A 20,331-nucleotide genomic window follows, 5' to 3' on the forward strand; every position below is an offset into this window, starting at 1 on the left:
AGACGCTCAACCGCTGAGCCACCCAGGCGCCCCTCCGTGGTGGTTTTGGAAGGGACTCGGGCCGTCGCCCCGTGTCGCCCCCGAGTCAGCCCTGGGCATTTGCAGCACTGGCCGGTCCCCGGGAGCACACCGCCGGCCGGGCGCAGGCAGGGCGCGCAGGCCGGGCGACCCAGGGCGCTCGAGGAGGAGCAGGCGCCCGCGCTCGGCCCCGCCCCGGGGCGTGTCTCCCAGGCCCCGCCCCTCGCGCCCGCGGGTCAGCCGAGCCGGTGCGTCCCCGGGACGGAGCCGCTGGGGCTGTCGCCGTCTCCGGCTGTCGCCGTCTCCGCCTGCGCTAGGCAGATCTCGCCGCCGCCACCATGCCCCGGGGGAGCCGCAGCGCGGCCGCCCGGCCTGCCAGGTGCGCGCGGGACCGAGGGGTGGCGGAGCGCGGGGACTCCCGCCCGGGCGCCGCGGCGTGACCTTGGCGGCGGCTGCGCCATCTTGGGGGGAGGGGCGGGGCCGCAGCCGCGCCGGGGTCGGTGGTCGCGCGTCCTCGGGGGAGGGGGACGGGGACGGGCTGGGTGGCCGGGAGCCGCTCCCGGGCCGGGGCCGGCGGGGACTAACCCTACCCTCGCCCGCAGCCGCGCCGCCGCGCCCTCTGCGGCCCCGCCCGCGCCCCCGCCGCCCTCGGCCGCCGCCGCCGCCGCCGCCCCGTCGGGCCAGCCCGGCCTGATGGCGCAGATGGCGTCCACGGCCGCGGGGGTGGCGGTGGGCTCGGCCGTGGGGCACGTCGTGGGCAGCGCCCTGACCGGAGCCTTCAGCGGGGGCAGCTCGGAGCCCGCCCAGCCCGCCGCTCAGCAGGTGAGCTCGGGAGAAACCGAGGCCGACTTCTGCCCAGGGCCGCGTGGGCGGCGCTGCCTGGGCCTCGACTTCTCCCAGGAAGGGTCGTCCTCCTCCCCCTGCTTTTGGCCGCCTGTCACTCACGGCAGGCTCCCCCTGCCCCTTACCTGAGGCCACGGGCCCTGGACAACCAGGGATCAAACGGCCCTTTAAGAATGGGGAAACCAAAGCCCCGAGCGGTGCGAGACTGGCCCAAGGGAACCCAGTCCTAGCGGAGGTGAGAGCTGTTGAAGTTCGGAGTCCCTGCCTCCCTATTCCCGGGTTATGCCCTGTAGTCCGGACATCCAAGGGCAAGGGATAGCCAGCAGCTCTGGGCCTTTTTCTGCTCACCTGTCCCCTACTGGGCACCCGACAGGCCCTGAGCCAAATGTGGCTTAGTGGCTGGGTCAGGGGTCAAAAGGATCGTTAATGGCTGAGCCTGGAATTGGCTACAATTTGCGGAGGTGGGGCTTATATTCCAAGAGTACAAGCACAACACTTTGCTTTTCTAGAGCCTTCTCTCACCTCTCAGGCCCTCCTACCTGCTCAGGGAGCCCGTATTGAAGCAGTTGAGAAATGCTGTCCATACTGGCACTAGCATCAGCTCAGGGGGTTTGACAGGGCTGTGGGCTCCTTCTGTTACACAGATGGAGCAGCCGAGGCTAGACGGGGCAGGCTGGCCCTGAGTCACTCAGCCTGCCAGGGATCCCGGGGGCACCTGGGCTGGGGGTGTGGGGAGGGGCAGGCAGCCCCCAGCTGGAACCCACTTCTGGGTGCCAACCTGGAGCTGACCTTGCTGCCTCTTGTGCCATACACTAGGCCCCCACCCGCACTGGGCCCCAGCCCCTGCAGATGGGGCCCTGCGCCTACGAGATCAGGCAGTTCCTGGACTGCTCCACCACTCAGAGTGACCTGTCCCTGTGTGAGGGCTTCAGCGAGGCCCTGAAGCAGTGCAAGTACAACCACGGTGAGCAAGCAGCCCCTGACCCAGGCAGGAGCGGGAGGGGCAGTCCCTCTTCCTGCACCTGCAGGCTGACCACCAGCCTGTGCCACCCCTCTCTTTGCAGGTCTGAGCTCCCTGCCCTGAAGAGACAGGTACGGACTGGTGCAGATCCCTGAGCCAACCCTGCACCCACCTTCACCCCTTCACCGACAGCCGGACCATGACCTCAGATTGTACCCATGTAGCTGGGATTGGGAATGAGGAGGGGGGTTTCTCACCTCACAGATGACCGGAGACGCAAATGTGCAATTAAAAGAGTTTATTTTAGACCATAGCCTACTGTGTGCCCTCTCACTAGCCTGTCTGTTGGGGTGGGGTCAAAGGAGCATGGATGGATGTCCCTACCTGAAGCTGGCATCCAGGGTGGGGAAGGGGGAGGAGCCCTGTTGTAATCTGATGACCTTGGACAGTCCAAATAGGAGTGAGGTATTAGCAGAGACCCCAAGGGCATGACTCTGGGGACTGGAAGCCCTGGAGGAACCTGTTGTCTCCCACGCTCAGAGATACTTGCCCCCTTCACCCTCCTTGTCCCTTCTGCCTCTGGATCCCTTTGTCTGCACCCAAAGGGGCCCCTTTGGTCTGTGACCTTGTCCCTCCAGCTGATGTAACTTCTCAGTAAGTCTAGATTTTGCAAGAAGAATGCCCCTGGGCTGCTCTTTGGGCCTGATCACACACGGCAGAGGTCACAGCCAACCCCCTTGGATCAGAGTCCAGCTCAGCCGCTTGGCCGTGATGTGCCAGGTCACGGGACCTGCCGGAACAGAGGACAGATTTCACTATCACATGCTCTGTGCTGCCACCTTCGTTGAGTTCATCAACTGTGCATTGAGCACCTACTGCATGCCAGGCTCTACTCAATATCTCCAGGGCACCGAGGACGCTCCTGCCCTTGGGTACTTAGAGTCCAGTGGAGTGGTGGGATGTCTCTTGGTGCAGTGTGTTCCACCTTGTGGGTATTAGTGTGTGTGTGTTTGCGGGGGTAGGGGGGATCTCGGTGTTTGGGGTCTATGTCTCAGCACACATAAGCCTGTCCCATGGGACTTTGGGGTGTGATCATCCCCCCAGGTGCCTATGTCTCCTCCTTACCTGGCTGGCTCCTGGCCCCCACTAGCGTGTCCTGGATGGCAGGGAGCCCATCCTGCGTGATCTTGAAAGGGGGCCTTGCTCCTGATGGCCACGCCGTGTGCTTGTGCGCCTCCTCCGACCATCACTCGTGGGGTGTAGGCCTGACAGGCAGTGAAGCTCCTCTGGAAGGCCCAGGAAGCCTTACCTATGGGTGCTAGGGAGAAGGTGCACCTTCCCCTTGGGGCTCAACTGTGACACTCACCTGCTAGCTCTGGATACTGGTCATCCAGGTTCTCCAGTAGGGACTCATAGCGGGTGGGGGTCCCACCTTCCCCCTCTGTGGAGGGAGTAAGACCCAATTCCTGACTGGCCTGGTGGTCCCCACCTCCACCTTTCACTCTGGGCCTGGCTGAGGTCAATAAGGCATTTGATGGGAAGGGTCAGGGCTAGGTCCTTGCCAAAGTGGGGGGCTGGCCAGGGCCTTGAGTGGTCTCTGGACTGCTGCCCCCGCATCCCATCAGAACTCCAGGGGGAATCTTGGGCCCCACTTACTGATGATCTTCACAAGGACATAGGTCCCACGCTCCTGCAGCCGGGGGCTGCCCATGGAAGGGGCCTGGGAAGCCCCCTCCAGTCTCTCATCCAGGCTTACCAGATGCCCATCCTCAGCCAGGAGGGCAATGGTTGCTGGGAAGATAGGGAGGCAAGGCCAGGCTGGCACCTCTGCCTGGAGGCCCTTGGCCCCTCCTCCAGCACCCTTCCCTGCCGCCTCACCATCTGGAGGCACCTGCCCTCTCTGCCTCAAGTGGGTTGTGAGGGTCACCAGGCTGCACCAGGTGTTCACCAGCTCCCAGCAGCCAGCTGTAGGGGCGGGGCAGAGGTGAGTGAATGGGCCCCTCTGCTTCCCCCAATCTGGGACCATCTGTCTCCCTTTCATCTCTTTTTTAACTAAAGCAGGGAATAGGGCTCCAGGATTAAGATTGTACCCTTTTCCATCCATCTCTTGAGATGTTGGTGACCAGGGCACACAGCTCCTGCCTCCTACACTGGATGCCCCCCCTCCTGCTCCAGGGCTGCCTCTGCACAGGACCTCCCTCCAGCACCAGACCCCCCACCTCCCACCAGAAATCCAGGAATCTGCAACTGTGGCTAGAGCTTTAGGTGCCTGATGTGCCTGCCCTGAAGCTTGAGGACCACCGACCGAATTAGAGATTGCATAATTTAAAAACACACCCCAGGGTGATGTGGATGCTCTCCTAGAGGAACCCATAGGAATTTCCCAGGATGCAGCCATCGGGGTTGCCTCTCAAGGGACTCCAAGCATTCACTCTGCCTCCTCATTGAGCTGTTTCCCTAAATTGCCCCATCCTCTTACCCAAGTGGATCCCCTTTCCCCATATTGCCTCCCCAATCCCCCCCAGAGCAGAGGGAAGCAAACCTCTGAATGTGCCATCCCCTACCCACCTGTAGGGACAGGGGACCCCACTTACCTCCAAACATCACTTTGATAAACATGGCTGCAGGGGAGAGGAGACAGATGTGGGGGCTTTGATCCCCTAACCCTCAACTTCCTGAGTAAGGAAGGATCTGGGGCTGAGATCTATTCTGGGAGGGAGGCCTGCCAGGAAATGTGTATGTGTGTGGGGATCGGTGGGTGGATCCAGGCTTGGGTCCTTGCTTGGCCACTCTTGGGGCTGGACACCAGTGTAGAGGGGTCCCTGCAGCTAGTCTAGGACCCTTGGCCTCCTCTTCCCCCCACCTGCTCAGTCCAAGCAGCCAGAGGAGACTGAGGCCCTCACAGCTTCCAAGCTGGTCTCCATGGCAGTGGCAGCTGCCAAGTCATCTAGGCAGGAAATGCCTTCCCCCACAGTATCCCAGTAACAAGATCTGGGGCGGGAGTATGGGCACTCCCTAAGGCAGGGCTACAGTGGGGCCTCAAGCCTTGTGGTCCAGGGTTGGCCCAAGACCACACCTTCCCCCCTCCCCCAAGTAGAGACCAAGCTCCCAGGCTGAAAGAGGGGGAGATTCCTGGATGGGGGTCCCTGGCCCTGGCAAAAACCCCACTAGGAGCTGGTAGGGCTGTGGCCAGGGCAGAAGCGAGGGATCCTCACCAACCTGTGGTTCCCTACCTTCTCCAGGCCTGCTTCCTTGTGCTGGCTGTTTTTCTCTCCCCCCCTGCCCTCCCCCTCACCTCCGGCCTCCCCTCTCTTTCCTTCTCTGTTTCGCTCCTTGTTTGGTCAAGTTTATTGAGGTATGATGCACATACAGTAAGATTCACCCTTCTCCAAGTTTTGACAAACCTCATAAAGCCACCACCACAGTCGGGAGGCAGATCACTTCCCTCACCCACCAAAATTCCTTTAGGCTCCCTTTATAGTTGGTGCCAGCCCCTAGCAACTGCTGCTCTGTGTTCAGCCCCTGCCTTTTCCAGAATTGTATAAAGGGAATCACACAGCATGGAGCCTTTGGAGTCTGGTTTCTTTCACTTCGCATGAGACTCACTCAATAGCTCGTTCCTTCTTACTGCTCAGGAGGGTCCTGTTGCCTGCATGTGCCAGTTTGTTGATCCACTCACTTGCTGTTGTTTGGATTGTCTCCAGCTTTTTGCAATTATAAATAAAGCCAGAAGAGACATTGGCAGACAGGATATTGTGTTCCTCTCCTCTCCATCCATGCCCATCCTTTCTTTGACTTTCTCTCCCTTTCTCTCCATCTTCTTTCCTTCCTCCCCCTAGTGGCCCCTCTGTCTCTATCTCTGTCTCCTGCCCCCCTCTCCATGAGCCCCTACCAGACCCCTTCAGCCAGGGTGCCAGGTAGGTGTCTGGAGCAGGCTCCCAACCTTCGCCAGCTCCTTTTCCCCCAAGATTTTAGAAATGCACCCTCTCCCATGATGATTAGGCTATTTGTCCTGCCCTCTGGGCCGCTGAGTCAGGCTTGTAGCTCACCCAGCATTAGTCTGCCTCTGGATAAGCAGCTCAGTGCTTCCACCGGTACAAAGGGGGGAGTAAGAACACCGCTCAGCAAAGTTCTTGTGAGGATTAAACATGGTAACACTTTTTAAATTTATTTTTAAGTAGACTCCACACCCAGTGTGGGGTTTGAACCCTGAGATTAAGAGTTGCATGCTGTACAGACTGAGCCAGCCAGGCGCCCCTTAAACATGATAACGCTTTAAAATGCTACCTCCGTGCTCAGTATGTAGCAAGTGCTCAGAATCAATACTGTGCAAAAACAAGTAGTGTTTCCCAGATTTATTTAAACACTGGACACTTTCTTTTTTTTTTTTTTTTTTTTTTAAACACTGGACACTTTCTTCCTGGCACACTGCTGTCACTGGGCACCTGGGTCTGCAGAACACAGCTCAGGTGGGGTTGCAACCAAATTCCAGAAGGGTTCACGCCGAGCCCTGGAATGTCAGCTCCAACAACCATCACTGTTGTCCCAAGGCAATGTCAGTGCTGACATGAAGTAGTCTTTGATCTTGAGTGTCTGGGACATGCCCTAAGGAGGTGCTAGAAATGGGACTCATTGGAGAAGGGCTTTGTAACCTCCCCCGAGGGAGCTTTCAAGGCTTTGAGTTAATGAGAGCACACTGTTTTAATTACTTTTATTATTATTTAGGTATGCTAAGACCAGCGGACCAGGAGATTGCCACCGAGAGGCAGTTTGTTCCCCTCAGACCTCTAGAGGAGGGGGCAGGCCACACCACAGAGGGCTGCATGGGGAAGCACCTGGTAGATTAGAAGGCAGAGGGCGAGAGGGAGCCACGTGGTTTCTGAGGGAAAGAAGAGGTAGAGTAAGCAGGCTCTAGTTTGAATCATTTTAGGGCTCTGGGGCCTCCGGGCTGTCCCTGTTCATCAGGTACCTGGCGCTGGGTAAGGCAGGAGGACAGGGACCCAGAGTATGAGAGCCATAGAGGAAGTGGTTGGGGGTGTGGGCTCTGGATTGGTTTACATTTGCTAAGTGTCTGCTCAGGGGGGTTATTTACCATTTCTAGGAATTGGCTAGCCCTGGGAGAGTCAGTCCCTCCAAGGTCAGCAAGGCCCCAGATATCAAAGCATCAGAAAACAGAAAATGTGAGGCATGATTAATATATGCACAGTGCCTGGCACTGAGCAAATAAATCCCATCTGCTTCTTCACATCCCTTGGGCTGGCACTATGATCATCTTCATTTTCCAGACAAGGGACCAAACTTGGCTGAAGTCATGTAGTTAAGGAGGATCTGAGGGGCTTCTGGGTGGCTCAGTCAGTTAAGCATCTGCCTTTAGCTCAGGTCGTGATCCTGGGGTCCTGGGGTGGAGCCTCACATCAATCTCTCTGCTCTGCAGGGAGCCTGCTTCTCTCTCTCCCTTTGCAGCTTCCCCTGCTTGTGCTCCCTCTCAAATAAATGAATAAAATCCTTAAAAGAAAAGAAGAGGAGGATCTGAGATTCAAGTTTGAACCTTAATTTGGAAAGTCAGCTCCCTTCTGGCGAATTTAAAGGGATTGACCAATGTCAAGTGCCAGCGAGGATGTCTCTGGAACTCTCCTATCGGTTTGTGGCAGGGCAAATGGGTACAATCATGTTGGGAACACTGGTAGTATCTACTAAAGCTAAATGTACATGTTCCCTACTGCCCAGTGACTCCAGCCCCAGGTGTCTGCTGGAAGAAATAACACCGGTACACCAAAGACATTGTCAGGGTATTTACAGCAGTTTTCTTTTTAATGGCTAAAGACTGGAAAGCTCTCAAATGTCTAATAGGAGAATGGATAAACTATGAATACGCTGTAGCTTATCCACACACAACTATGAGAATGAATTAGGCATTGCTGCACACTATGGATAACTCATGAAGAAGCAGGAACAAAAGGAACACACTATCATTCCATTTAGAGTTGGTGCTCTAGAGCAAGCAAAACCGATCTAAGTGCTTTAAGTCAGAATGATGGTTACTCTTGGGGTTGGAAAGGCTGTTTACTGTTGGGGAAGGCACAGGAGGGAGCCTTCTGGGGAGATGGAAACATTCTAAATCGGTCCCGCCTGGGTGGCTCAGCAGTTGAGCGGCTGTCTTTGGCTCAGGGCGTGATCCTGGGGTTCTAGGATCGAGTTCTGCATCGGGTTCCTGGTGAGGAGCCTGCTTCTTCTCCCTCTGCCTATGTCTCTGCCTCTCCCTCATGAATAAATCTTTTTTTTTTTTTTTTTTTAAAGAAACATTCTAAATCTTCATCTGGGTAGAGATTGCGGGGGTGGAGATATTTAAAATCATCAAGCCATACACTTAAAATCTGTGCACTTCACCCTACATGAGTCACACCTCAATAAAAAAAGTATCTACCTGCCTTAACTACATGTGTATAAATGTGTGGATTTCTGGGCTCCTGTTCTCAGAAGATCCTGTGGGGACCAGGACCCCGACATTTGGGAAGATAGGACCCAGCTAATGGGCCCTAGCCACTGTGCCCCCATGCCCCCACCCCTAGCAATGGGCTGATTTGCATGCCTTGTCATGGTCCAGGGGCTTCCCCTGCCTGTGCTCTGAAGCACCTGGAGTGCTCTCAACAGAACGACTCCTGTCTGCCTTTCTGCCTCTGGCCATGGCCTGCTGGCATCTGGCCCTCCTTCTGACTGGGGCCCTCCTGTCAGGTGAGCTTCCCCTAGGCCTGGCTCACCTGAGTGGGGTGGGGGATGGCACTGGCACCAGAGGGCCCCTGCAAGGAAGGAAATCGATGTGGGCAGTGGGAGGGTTTTAGAAGGGGCATTAAGGTGGAGGGGACATGGGGCTCCGTGTGGGCCTCAGTTTTCCCATTTGCAAAGGACCAGATTGTTAGGATCATTTCAGATTCTGATTCTTTGGGGTCTCAGAAGAGACTGGAAGTGGTCGGTCACCTTTTTTAGTTGAGCACCTAGTTGGGAAGCTACCCCAAGGGCCTTAGGGACAACTTATCCTTGAGAAGATTCCCAGCAGCCAGTTGTCTGAAGTTGAGCTGATGGGTGGGATAGCCCAGGAGGCCTCCCTGGTGGTGGTAGTCAGAATATGGAAGAGCCAGTGTTACTGAGGGGTAAGGGTCTGCAGGACAAGGAATGGGGGCAGGCAGAGAAGGGCCCAGAGGCCACCAGTCCCACACTCTGAACTCTAGGTGCTCAACTGAACACATTCTTGGTAATGTAGCACAAATGAGGACTTGGGGGTTGCCAACTTTGTGCCCCATCTAATCTCAATTCCATGGCACCGGGCTATGAGCCTTTTGGGAGTCAGAGTCTCCTTTGAGTCTGACCAAGCCTTCACGGGGTAGGGACAGGAAGAAAGGAGCCCATGGGTCTTTCTCTCTCAGTCTTTCAGCCAGGCTTGGCCCAGCCAGATGCACTGCTGTTCTTCCCAGGCCAAGTGGCCCAACTCTCCTGCATGCTCAGCCCTCGCCATGCCACCATCGGGGAGTACGGTGTGTCTTGGTATCAGCAACGGGCAGGCAGTGCCCCCCGCTACCTCCTCTACTACCGCTCAGAGAAGGACTACCATCGGTCCCCTGACATCCCTGACCGCTTCTCGGCAGCCACAGATGCTGCCCACAATGCCTGCATCCTGACCATCAGCCCTGTGCAGCCTGAGGACGACGCAGATTATTACTGTTCTGTGGGCTACACATCCTAAGGGTGGAGTGTGGGACAAGTGCTTCATATCTGCTTCTCATTTCTGCACCCTGATCTTGGGTTCCCCCCTCTCTCTGAATCTTGATTTTCCTCCTCTGTAAAATGGGTTAATAATATTAAACATGTGAACAATAACCATTCTGAGGGCCATGAAATTCCTGCTGCAAAAGTGACTGGGAGTGTGGGGGTAGGGATTCTGGGGATTGTTATAGAAGAGGAAGCATCTGAGACCCCTGGGGCGGGCCTGGCCTCTCCACTGGCCCCCAGGGGCTCAGACTGGTAGCCTGGGCTTCCTGTGACCTGAGGAGCTGGAGGAAGAGAAAAAGGAACCAGTTCTTGCTGCTCCTAGCTCTGCATGGCTGGTTGTGGTTCAACGCTCAAGGGGTGACTGGACTGGGTCCTCATGGAGCCCAGGGTGCTAGCTTGGGGGGCGAGGGGAGCTCCTGCCTACTTCTTGATGGGGCAGGGAGGCAGGAGTGAGTATGTGGAGGAGGGTGGAGGCACTCAGAGGCACCTGAGGGCCTGGGGAGGGTGCTGAATGCAGGTGGGCAGCATCTCTCCCGTTAGGAATGTGTGTCCTACTGGTTTCCAGTGTCAGGGCTGTGCCCCTCTCCCGCACCGGCTGTCCCACAGGCAGGGAAGGCTGAGCAACTGGATCGAGTGGGGAGACTGGGTGGAGGGGCAAGTCTTATCAGAAGCAGAGCTGAGCGACTGGGGGTTGGGGGGGATGTTCAAGAACACACTCCTCTTCCTTCCTGGGTCCCCAAGAGACACCTCATGTCTGGCGGTCATCCCTCACGCGCACTGGAGTTGGGGGGTCTCCAGGGTGCAGCCTACACTCCCAGCCGTCTCCTGGGCCCTCCCTGGGCCCCTTCTCATCTCCGACTCTGCAGGCAGGACCAGGGCTACCCAGGAGGGGGATCACACAGGCCCCTGGGCCTGCGCGGGGTGACGGGCTCCACAGCTCGGGGAACCCCTTCCCTTCCCCCGAAGACCCCAGCCGCCGCGGGGGCCTCGGGCTCGGCCCTGCCCCAGGAGGTCGCAGCGGGAGCTGGGCGGCCCGCCCCGCGCGGCCTCAGTCGCCTCTTATGCACCCCCGCCGACGGCCGACGAGCCGTTTCCGCCACGCCCAGGGACGCCCAGGGGACCGCCCGGGGAGCGGCTCCCGCCGCGCGGCACCAGCCGCTCCGCGCGGACTCCCGGCGCCGCAGGACCACCGAGACGCGGGGACCTCCGCGCGGCCTAGAGCGGTCCCGGAAGTGCCCGCGGGCGGGGGGCGGGGCTCCGGGCGCTCGGGCCGCCGCGGGCTCCGCGTCAGCAGCCGCCGCGGAGCGAGGCCGGGTCGGCCGCGGGTTGGAGCGGCTCAGGTGCGGCCCCGCCCCGCCCGCCCGCGGCCCCGCCCCGGCCCAGGTGAGCGGCCCCGCCCCGGCCCAGGTGAGTGGCTCGGCGTCAGCCCTCGTGACCACCTGTCCCCCGGTGGCCCCGGGTGTGGGCGGCCCCATCGGTGGGAGGCGTGGAGGGCGCCCGCTGCGGCGCTCGGGCGGCGCGTGCGTGTCCGCGGCCCCTCGCGGGCCTCCAGCCAGGAAACCCTGAGCGGACCGAGGGTGTCCTGGGTGCCCAGGCCCGGGGGCTCCCCGAAGCACAAGGTGACCTGTGCAGGAGGAGCCGGGGAAGGCCCCGAGAGAGATGGGAAGATGGGGCTCCAGACCTTTGGATCTTCGGTCCTAAAACACTTAAAACATTGTTGAGGACAGATACAGGATTGCCAACTTCCCAGAGTGGAGACTTCAGCATGTAGGTGGCCCATAGTGGGAATGGAAAACCCCTAAGGAGGGAACTTTGGAGAAACACCACGACTTAACAGGTGGGTGGAGGAAGAGTTGCGATCACGGATACCCAGAGAAGGGGATCAGAGAGCATGAAAACTGTGGGGAAAAGTTTCAGAAACGAAGGGAATAAAGCAGGGAGTGGGAGGGAGGTGGGGGGGGTTCAAAACCTCGAGGTGTTCAGACAGGCAGGGTGGGTTTAACGCAGGGGTGGGCCTGTCGTGTCACACCTTCCAGGTTTTCAAGAGAAAGCCTGAAACCTACTGAGCTTCCAGTGTTGGCAGCTAAGTCAAACAAAAAGAAAAAGTTCCAACTCTTTTCAAGCCAAACAAAACGTGTCTGTGGCAGGATCCCCAGGCTGCCAATTTGTGACTTCTGAAATGAAGGGTTTTGAGAAGGGAGCTATTGGTGAGCACGGCCAAAAGGGGTGGGCAAGTGAGGTCTGAGAAGAGAGGGATTGGCCATAAGGAGGTCACTGGATGCCAGAGCTGAAGATGCTGAAGTCCCAGCTGAAATTGGAAACTTTAAATTTTGTCTCCGGGCAGTACACAGTCCTGTGATTTTTCTCTGGCAACATTTAACGTCTTAGAGGGAATTGACAGAGAACGTTGGTACTTGGCAGCTGGTTGCTGCAGGGCAAGGAGGTAAGGAATGCGATGCTGGCCAGAGTCTATAGTTTGAGCCACGGTAAGAGTCTAAGCTAGACAGGGAAGGGTGTGGACTGGCAGAGGAGAACGTGGGCGAAATTGGTGGGTTGTTAGACCTGATGAGATCAATCTAGAGAACCCGAATGACTGGAGGTTGTGCTTGCTGCACAGGAGGGAAACAGGAGTTAAGTGGTCTAAGAATTTTTGAGAATACTTCAGTTCTGTACTTCTTTTCACACGTGGCCTTTTTTTACTACCTGATAATTCATTTAAAAAATCATTTCCAAATCGGAATGAGTTCCATCAGGACTATGCTGATTAATTTAGTGTGTTTTTTGAGCCTGTCTGTGCTTCAGTGTGCTGCCAATAGTACCTTTGTATAGAGTGGTGAGGATTAAATGCGAATGTGTTTATAGAAGGTCTAGTAGTGCCTAGGACATAGTAGATGCTCAATGAACACGAGCTGTTATTATTATCATGGCACCTGGGGTTTCCTTTCAGCTTGCACAGCAATTACTGAATGGGAGGTTCCTGGGGGGCTTCCTCAGAGACCACCACAGTGGGATGGGAGGTGTTCTAGGATCCGTCCTTGTCCCCATGAAAACAACCCCTGTCAACTGGATTCAGCTCTGTTTTTGTCTTTTATTTTTTAAAAGATGATTTATTTGAATAAAGAGTTCTGGGGGACCCCTGGGTGGCTCAGTGGTTGAGCGTCTGCCTGCGGCCTAGGGCATGATCCTGGAGTCCTGGGATCAAGTCCCATGTTGGGCTCCCTGCATGGAGCCTGCTTCTCCATCTGCCTGTGTGTCTGCCTCTTTCTGTATGTCTTTCATGAATAAATAAATAAAAATTTAAAAACTGATAAAAAGAGTTCTGTGCCCCCCTCCCCCCAAAAAAAAGTGTGACCATCCATTCTAACACAAAAACAAATAGCTTTTCCTCCATTCAGTCAAGTATATTTTTTACTGTTTTTTTTCTAAAGATTTTTATTCATGAGAGGCATAGAGAGAGAGGCAGAGACACAGGCAGAGGGAGAAGCAGGCTCCCTCTGGGCAGCCTGATGCGAGACTCTATCTCAGGACCCAAGGATCACGAGCAAAGCCAAAGGCACATGCTCAACCATTGAGCCACCCAGGTGCCCCTCAGTCATGTATTCATGCAACAAATGTATGTGGAGATTGTCCTGTTGTGCTGGGGGCTGGGGGTGGGGTATTCCAAAGTGAAGGAGCACAGTACTTACCCTCAGGGGCCTCTCAGGCAGTGGTGGCAAGAGTTCTGCCAGCTGATGTTTGCCATCTGGGGTGGTAAGTGCTGTGATGGACGTGTGCACCGAGCTCTGCAGGTCACTGAGGGGGTGTGCCTGAGATCATCAGTCTTAGGGTACAGAAAAGGGGACATTAGGACTGAGTCTGTGGAGATGAGCCAGTGGTAGTCTGAGAAGGGAGCAGGACCTGTTAGGAGGAAGCAGCAGATAGGGGTATATGGAAGGAGAGGCTGAAGATGGGGCTGGAGGGGCCAATGTGAAGGAAGGGCTTTGTGAAGGATTTGGGCTGGCACAAGATACTGAGACATAGAATCAGGCCTGTTTTTAGGGTATTTGATACTGGTGTCAATGTAGACAACTGACCAGAAGGAGCAGTAGTAGAAGCTGGGAAGTTGGTGGTTGGTCATTTGGGAGGTGAATATTGAATTAATCCTGGTGAGTTACACTGAAGCCTGAGCTGGAGACTGACAGGGAGGAAGAGACCTCTTTTTTTTTTTTTTTTTAATTAAAGATTTTATTTAGGGACAGCTGGGTGGGTCAGTTAGTTAAGCGTCTGCCTTTGGCTCGTCATGATTCCGGAGTCCTGAGATCGAGCCCCACGTTGGGCTCCCTGCTCAGCAGGGAGTCTGCTTCTCCTTCTCCCTCTGCCCCCCTACCCCCGCTCATGCTTCCTCTCTCTCTCTCTAAATAAATAAGATCTTTTAAAGAAGATTTTGAGAGAGGGTGAGCAAGATTTGAGAGAGAGTGAGTAAGAGAGAGAAAAAGAGCAGGAAGAGGGGGAGAGGGAGAAGCAGACTCCCCACTGAGCAGGGAGCCTGGTGGGGGACTTGATTCCAGGACTCTGGGATCATGACCTGAGCTGAAGGCAGACACTTAACTGACTGAGCCACCCTAGCCCTAAGCAGGGTTGTGGCTTGGGCATCTGGCTGGAGGCGGTCCAGCTAACTGATATAGGAGGGAAGTTTGCATTCTTTCTTTCTCAAAAATGCCCATTCCCAGCATCCTCCACCCTCCATGCGAGAATCTTGCCCCTTTTCCGCAGTGGCTCCACTTTCTGCTCTAGTCCACCTTTCTGAACACCTTCAGCCTTTAGATTCTAGACACCACGGTGTGGCACTTGATTCTACCTGTCTGTCTTTTTTGTAGTTGTTTCCGATATATCAAACTTATCTTTAACTCAGTGGGGATCATCTCAAGGGCAAGCGTGGATCTTATACGTTTTTTGTTATGTCCAACATAGATTCTGGCACAGGAAGGAGGCCTGCACTAGGTGCTTGATTTTCAGACTTGACAGTGTCTCTTGTTTTTTTTTCAGATTGCAAGAACAGTAAATGTGTCCGTAAGAAGACCATCTTTCAAGAAATACAGTCTTTGGGGGTGATTATAGATTCACAATGGAGGTTCCTCCAGCAGCTAAGTTTGGTGAGACCTTTGTATTTGAGGATGGGTTAGAGATGCAGCAAGAACTTTTCCCGGAGGAGGACCTGGGAGACCCTTTTCTTCAGGAAAGAGGTTTAGAGCAAATGGCTGTTATTTATAAGGAGATCCCTCTTGGGGAGCAAGGTGTGGAACATGATGAGTATGAGGGCAATTTCAGTCTGTGCTCAAGCCCTGTTCAGCATCAAAGTACCCCCCTGGTAAACAGACCCCAGGATGATGAGATCTTCAGCCAAACCTTCTTCCAGAAATCAGACCTTAGTATGTGCCAGATAATTCACAGTGGAGAAGAACCCAGTAAACACAATACTTGTGAGAAGGCGAGCAGGGCGCACTCAGGACCTAAAGAACCTCACAGAACTGCACCACCAGCAAAACCCTACGCGTGTCGGGAATGTGGGAAGGCTTTCAGCCAGAGTTCACACCTTCTCAGGCACCTGGTAATTCACACTGGGGAGAAGCCCTATGAGTGCTGTGAGTGTGGGAAGGCCTTCAGCCAGAGCTCACACCTCCTCAGACATCAGATAATCCACACTGGGGAGAAGCCCTACGAATGCCGGGAATGCGGAAAAGCCTTTCGCCAGAGTTCAGCCCTCACACAACACCAGAAAACCCACACTGGGAAGAGACCATATGAGTGTCGGGAATGTGGGAAAGATTTCAGCCGGAGCTCAAGTCTCAGAAAACACGAGAGAATTCATACAGGAGAGAAGCCTTATCAGTGTAAGGAATGTGGGAAATCCTTCAATCAGAGTTCTGGCCTGAGCCAGCATCGGAAAATCCACACCCTGAAGAAACCTCACGAATGTGATCTCTGTGGGAAAGCCTTTTGTCACAGGTCCCACCTCATTCGGCACCAGAGGATTCACACTGGGAAGAAACCGTACAAATGTGAAGAGTGTGGGAAGGCCTTCAGTCAGAGCTCCAACCTCATTGAACATCGTAAGACCCACACTGGTGAGAAACCCTACAAATGCCACAAGTGCGGGAAAGCCTTCAGCCAGAGCTCGTCCCTCATTGAACACCAGCGCATCCACACTGGGGAGAAGCCCTATGAGTGTGGCCAGTGCGGGAAGGCTTTTTGCCACAGCTCTGCTCTGATTCAGCACCAGAGGATCCACACTGGGAAGAAACCCTATGCATGCAACGAGTGTGGCAAAGCCTTCCGGCACAGGTCGGCCCTTATTGAGCACTATAAAACCCACACCAGAGAGAAGCCGTATGAGTGTAACAGATGTGGCAAGTCCTTCAGGGGAAGCTCACACCTTATTCGGCATCAGAAAATCCATGCCGGGGAGAAGCTCTAGAAGGAGGAGCTCACACCAAAGCTCCAAACCCTTTCCCAGGTGGAGCCCACACCCCATCGCCTTGTCTGTAAAACCCCACCCACCTTCCTGATCCCAGGGCGGAATGGAAACATGCCAACCCCAGTGCTCCTGGCCCCCCACGCTCGTACCTGGCCAGGTGCTCCACACCTGAGTTTACTGAGTGGGTGGGAGGGTGGAATAATGGGGAGGCCACTGAAACAGAGGCGTGCCCACAAAGAGAGCTGGCCTTCAATTGTTCACATTTGACTCCCAAGCCTGTGAGATTGAATTTTGCTGTTTCTTCACCTTTGTCAAAATCCAGAAGAATAAATACCCAAGGGAGAAAGTTGAGTTAAACACACAAAGATGTCAGATGAACTCTTTAACATCAGCTGCAGTCTGGCACTTTTAGAAGATAGACCTGTGCTCAAAAGTCCAAATCTGCTAAAGAAAAATGAGTCCAAAAGTAGATGCATTAACAGGAAAATGGAATCTTTCACCTGGCTTGGCACTGGTGGGGACAACCAAAACAGGTTACAGAATAAAAGGAGGGTCTGGAAGGATTCATTCTGGGGTTGGGGAACAGGGTGGGGAGCCCCTGGCATGGTCTCTTAATCCCTATTCTGGGTTAGAGTAAGGGTAGTTTCTGGCAGATGGCTCTTTCACAGGATGGTAGAAGTTTGGTCCTGTAGGCCACAGGACATTTGACACTGGCTTTGACTCAGCCTGGCCCAAGGCATTAGCGCCCTCCGGTTATAACCCCTCCACAAGTCTTAGGGCTCCTAAGACCACAGTGTGCCTTGGTCAGCAGCAGGGCCCCCTCTCTGCCCTCCAGTGCTGGGGGGACAGAGGAAGCAGGGTGATTCAGTCATAGGTCCCAGTTCAAATCCCAGTTCTGCCCCTCCTGCTTGGTGATCTTGAGGAAGCTCCAAGGCTCCTGTTTCCCTATCTGTGAGATGGGGATAGTGGGACCTGGCCACATACCTCTGAGGGTGCAAGACTCTTGTTCAGAATGAAACCACCCATGCAAGTGCTTTGGCGACTGGCAGTTGAGGATAGAGACCCAGAGGGACCCTTGTGCCACCCAGAGAGATATTTCCTAAAGACCAGAGAGGCATCCCTGCTGGTTCCCCAGAGGCAGGGCTTGCAGCCCATCCTTTCGTTGAATGAGGGCTTAGGCTTTCCTTTACTCCCTCCAGCCTGCACCCTGGGCTGTGGATGCCCTGTGGGGCCATGTCCCAGCTAGGGACTCTTTCCACATGCCATCCTGAATCTCTCCCCAGCAGCTGTGTGGTCTGAGTAGCCCACGTCCCCATACTTCTCTCTGTCTTCTCCCAGACATTGTTCAGAAAGTACCATTGCCTGTGTCCCGCCTAGACTGGTTCAGTCGGCATCCCCAGAGGTGGGACTCAGATGGTGATGTGTATTTAAAGCTCCCCGGGTGATTAGAACATTCCAGTATGTAGCCAGGGTGTGAGCCCTATGCTAGGCATCCATTTAGCCCCAGCATCTTACAGATGTCAGGCCTGCTTGCCATGAGCAGAGTTTGAAGGTGGCCGTTCTATCTCAGTCCCCGTACTTCCCACCCCCTAAGAATGGGCTCAGGCAGTGCCGTGTCTGGCTGGTTGAGAAGTGCTTGTCTCAGGTCCTCAGGCCTTCGTGTGGCCCCCAGGATTTCTATGGTACTGCCTTCCCTTAGGCTCCTCAGAGGCAGTCTGAGCGATTTTGAAATTTTCCAAAAGTTTACAACTGGAATCCCGACTCCATCTTGGTAATACAGGCTATTTCAGCTAATCAGAAGCTCAGCTTGGCAGTCATGTATAGTTTTGATGAGTAAAAATGGACAAGTTACTTAGTAAGTGGGGCTCGGCAGCCTGGAGATTTTAAGAGGCCAGGTCTCTACCTGGGGGGATCACAGTGGGAGTCCCAGTATAAGAACAGCAGCTGCTCCTGTCCAGCTCGTGTCTGTGTTGTGTGAGTGAGACCTTGAGCCAGCACCCTGGGTCTCCTAGAACCTACTGTACCACTGGCTAGACTGGCCTGCCTGGCTGGCCCCTGGGTATTGTCTGCAGGTGGCCTGCACTGACAGTCTTCAGTCACTTACCAAGAATGCAGAGAGAATCGCGAGCCCCTGCTCAGCGTGGGTGGACAGCAGCCCCCTGCCCAAGATCTACCTCCTTGGCACCCCCAATTCGGCCCTGCCTTGGCCATGTCTGTCCTTATCGGGCAGTCATCAGTTTCCTACCTTTGATGTCTCTCTCCATGTGCTTTCTGCACACCCCAGCCAAATTGATTTTCTTTCTTTTTTTTTTTTTCAAATTGATTTTCTTAAAGCATCTCTTTGCACATGCCACCACTCTCCTTAAAACCAACCCTCAGGGGCTTGCCTGCCCATATGGCCCCATTTCAGCCAATCTGGTTTGCTCCTTCTGAACAGACCACAGAGAGTTCATGCCACCCTCCCCAGACACTCCCTCCTCTCCCAGCTTCTCTCAGCTTATTTTATGCTGTTCTTCATTCTGGAATATGCACTTTCTCCTCTTCCTTGACCCCACACCCTCCTTCTCTTGATAGTTTATGTAACATGGGGATTGAGATCCCTTTTCTTAAGGGTTGACGGATTCTTACATAACCATGGTAGGACCAGGTACTTCTCAAAGTGTGAGCAGAACCTAGTCCCTTCTGTTCACATTCCTCCACCATTTTATGTATTTTTAAATCCTTCAATTTATTTAGGTTTTTGAACAGTGTAATATTACAAGAGAACAGCCTGGTAATATTTTAATTGTCCTTGGATTTAGTTGTCATTTGTTTTTGTTTGGTTGTCTTACATTATTTTCCTTCTTATGGCAGATGTTGAGTGTTGTAAAGCTCCAATCTTGGTCTTGTTTACTAATCGAATGGTTTTGTCAAAGTGTATGTATGCCGTCTGTTTTCTTTCTTTTTTTTTTTTAATTTTACTTACTATTTTACATTTCCAAGATTATTTAGATGTAGCTGATCATATTTTTAACGTTTCTAGTAAATGCAGGTACTCCGGTCTACGACTTTTTTTCTTAGAGCTTTTTCTGCACTCTGTCAGTTTGACATGTGCAAATTTTTGATACCATATTAGGAATTTCCTTTTGGCCCAAGTGCTGTTATTTTATTTTTTATTTCCAAGTGATGAATGCATAGGTCATTGCTGTTCTTTCTTATTGTACTGTGGTGTCAACATTTCTAAGTGTCCATAGAACTACTCTGGGCCTGAAGATATGATCAATTTCTATAAAGAGTTTGTGTACTTTCCACAAATGTGTTTGTACTCCATCAGTTCTATTTGTTAACTTGTTTTTATTTTTTATTTTTTTTTTTTTTTTTTTTTTTTTTTTTTTTTTTTTTTTTTTTTTTTTTTATTCATGATAGTCACAGAGAGAGAGAGAGAGGCAGAGACACAGGCAGAGGGAGAAGCAGGCTCCATGCACCGGGAGCCCGACGTGGGATTCGATCCCGGGTCTCCAGGATCGCGCCCTGGGCCAAAGGCAGGCGCCAAACCGCTGCGCCACCCAGGGATCCCCTGTTAACTTGTTTTTAAATTACTTTTATTCAAATTCATACTTTTTCTGTTGTTTACAGTTCTTAACCTGGGGGCTGCAGACTGCCTAGGTGCCCATGGGTGTGCAGATCTATTTTAGAAGCAGCATAGAGGGATTGAACAAAGCTATGTGGTTATGTATATGAATGAATTGTTCGGGGCCAGAGGGTGGGGGGCCTGTAGCATTCACCACAGTTTGGAAAGACTCTGTGACCCCCAAAATAGTTAAGAACAGTCATTGACATGGTCAAATCATGGTCTGATTTTGTGTTTTTTACTTTTTGTATTTCTGTTTCACTTAAATTTGTTTCTATTTTATGTTCGTTGTTGCAATGTTAGATCCGCAGTGTTTTCAAATCCTTTTTGAGAAATAGGGTATCACTAAGTACCATGATATTTGGAGCATATATATTTAATAGTAATATATTGAAAAATCGTGCCTTTAGTGCCCTCTTTGCCTCTTTTAATGCTTCTAGCTTAAGTTTTTCTTTTCCAGATGCCATAATTGAAGCCCCTTGCTTTTTTCAATTTGCATTTGCATGCAAGTTGATTTAGCTCTGCATTTCCTTTTCAAAATTTGTGCATATATTTTGCTGTATATTGTATAAACAGCAAAGTGTCAGATTTTATTCTGATTCTTTCTGTAATTTTTTCTTTTTATACATAAGAAACTCTCATATGATTGTTTAGAGTAAGGCATAATTTATCTTCATATTT

The 20,331-nt window shown here is 53.4% G+C and overlaps 4 protein-coding genes across 7 annotated transcripts; 3 read left to right on the plus strand and 1 right to left on the minus strand.

The window, feature by feature from the left end:
* Positions 1-234: 234 nt before the first annotated feature.
* CHCHD10 (coiled-coil-helix-coiled-coil-helix domain containing 10) lies at positions 235-2,135 on the plus strand. The gene is made up of 4 exons (XM_025474757.3): positions 235-397; positions 621-840; positions 1,678-1,825; positions 1,926-2,135. Exons 1-4 carry the CDS (start codon positions 357-359, stop codon positions 1,943-1,945), a joined length of 429 nt encoding a protein of 142 aa, XP_025330542.1. The 5' UTR covers positions 235-356; the 3' UTR covers positions 1,946-2,135.
* On the minus strand, positions 2,106-5,096 carry C26H22orf15 (chromosome 26 C22orf15 homolog). Of its 3 annotated transcripts, XM_035706198.1 has the most exons (7): positions 5,056-5,096; positions 4,417-4,443; positions 3,701-3,787; positions 3,479-3,613; positions 3,189-3,263; positions 2,948-3,108; positions 2,106-2,612 (listed from the first exon to the last, which is right to left on the minus strand). In XM_035706198.1, exons 2-6 carry the CDS (start codon positions 4,439-4,441, stop codon positions 2,969-2,971), a joined length of 462 nt encoding a protein of 153 aa, XP_035562091.1. In that variant the 5' UTR covers positions 4,442-4,443; positions 5,056-5,096; the 3' UTR covers positions 2,106-2,612; positions 2,948-2,968. The 3 variants fall into 3 exon arrangements, with proteins under 3 accessions (XP_035562091.1, XP_048957731.1, XP_025330540.1); XM_049101774.1 differs by having other exon boundaries at positions 3,479-3,787; XM_025474755.2 differs by lacking the exon at positions 3,701-3,787 and having other exon boundaries at positions 5,056-5,084.
* A 1,139-nt stretch (positions 5,097-6,235) lies between these two features.
* On the plus strand, positions 6,236-9,689 carry VPREB3 (V-set pre-B cell surrogate light chain 3). Its single transcript, XM_035706203.2, has 2 exons — positions 6,236-8,554; positions 9,244-9,689. Exons 1-2 carry the CDS (start codon positions 8,506-8,508, stop codon positions 9,558-9,560), a joined length of 366 nt encoding a protein of 121 aa, XP_035562096.1. The 5' UTR covers positions 6,236-8,505; the 3' UTR covers positions 9,561-9,689.
* A 1,247-nt stretch (positions 9,690-10,936) lies between these two features.
* Positions 10,937-20,059, plus strand: ZNF70 (zinc finger protein 70). Of its 2 annotated transcripts, none has more exons than XM_025474760.3 (2): positions 10,937-10,993; positions 14,612-20,059. In XM_025474760.3, the coding sequence occupies exon 2, from the start codon at positions 14,691-14,693 to the stop codon at positions 16,038-16,040; it is 1,350 nt and encodes a 449-aa protein (XP_025330545.1). In that variant the 5' UTR covers positions 10,937-10,993; positions 14,612-14,690; the 3' UTR covers positions 16,041-20,059. The 2 variants fall into 2 exon arrangements, with proteins under 2 accessions (XP_025330545.1, XP_025330544.1); XM_025474759.3 differs by lacking the exon at positions 10,937-10,993 and adding an exon at positions 11,049-11,423.
* The last annotated feature ends 272 nt before the right edge of the window (positions 20,060-20,331 follow it).

Source organism: Canis lupus, chromosome 26, assembly GCF_003254725.2.
Source record: "Canis lupus dingo isolate Sandy chromosome 26, ASM325472v2, whole genome shotgun sequence".
Classification (NCBI taxonomy): domain Eukaryota; kingdom Metazoa; phylum Chordata; class Mammalia; order Carnivora; family Canidae; genus Canis; species Canis lupus.

Excerpts from the sequence above, each read along its gene's own strand:
- CHCHD10 (XM_025474757.3), top strand. The coding sequence starts at position 357 with ATGCCCCGGGGGAGCCGCAGCGCGGCCGCCCGGCCTGCCAG. Across the intron at positions 398-620 it reads GCGGCCGCCCGGCCTGCCAG|CCGCGCCGCCGCGCCCTCTG; the intron begins GTGCGCGCGGGA and ends CCTCGCCCGCAG. Across the intron at positions 841-1,677 it reads CCCAGCCCGCCGCTCAGCAG|GCCCCCACCCGCACTGGGCC; the intron begins GTGAGCTCGGGA and ends GCCATACACTAG.
- C26H22orf15 (XM_049101774.1), bottom strand. The coding sequence starts at position 4,441 with ATGTTTATCAAAGTGATGTTTGGAG. Across the intron at positions 3,788-4,416 it reads TATCAAAGTGATGTTTGGAG|CTGGCTGCTGGGAGCTGGTG; the intron begins GTAAGTGGGGTC and ends CCGCCCCTACAG. Across the intron at positions 3,109-3,188 it reads CCAGTATCCAGAGCTAGCAG|AGGAGCTTCACTGCCTGTCA; the intron begins GTGAGTGTCACA and ends TGGGCCTTCCAG.
- VPREB3 (XM_035706203.2), top strand. The coding sequence starts at position 8,506 with ATGGCCTGCTGGCATCTGGCCCTCCTTCTGACTGGGGCCCTCCTGTCA. Across the intron at positions 8,555-9,243 it reads GACTGGGGCCCTCCTGTCAG|TCTTTCAGCCAGGCTTGGCC; the intron begins GTGAGCTTCCCC and ends TTTCTCTCTCAG.
- ZNF70 (XM_025474760.3), top strand. The coding sequence starts at position 14,691 with ATGGAGGTTCCTCCAGCAGCTAAGTTTGGTGAGACCTTTGTATTTGAG.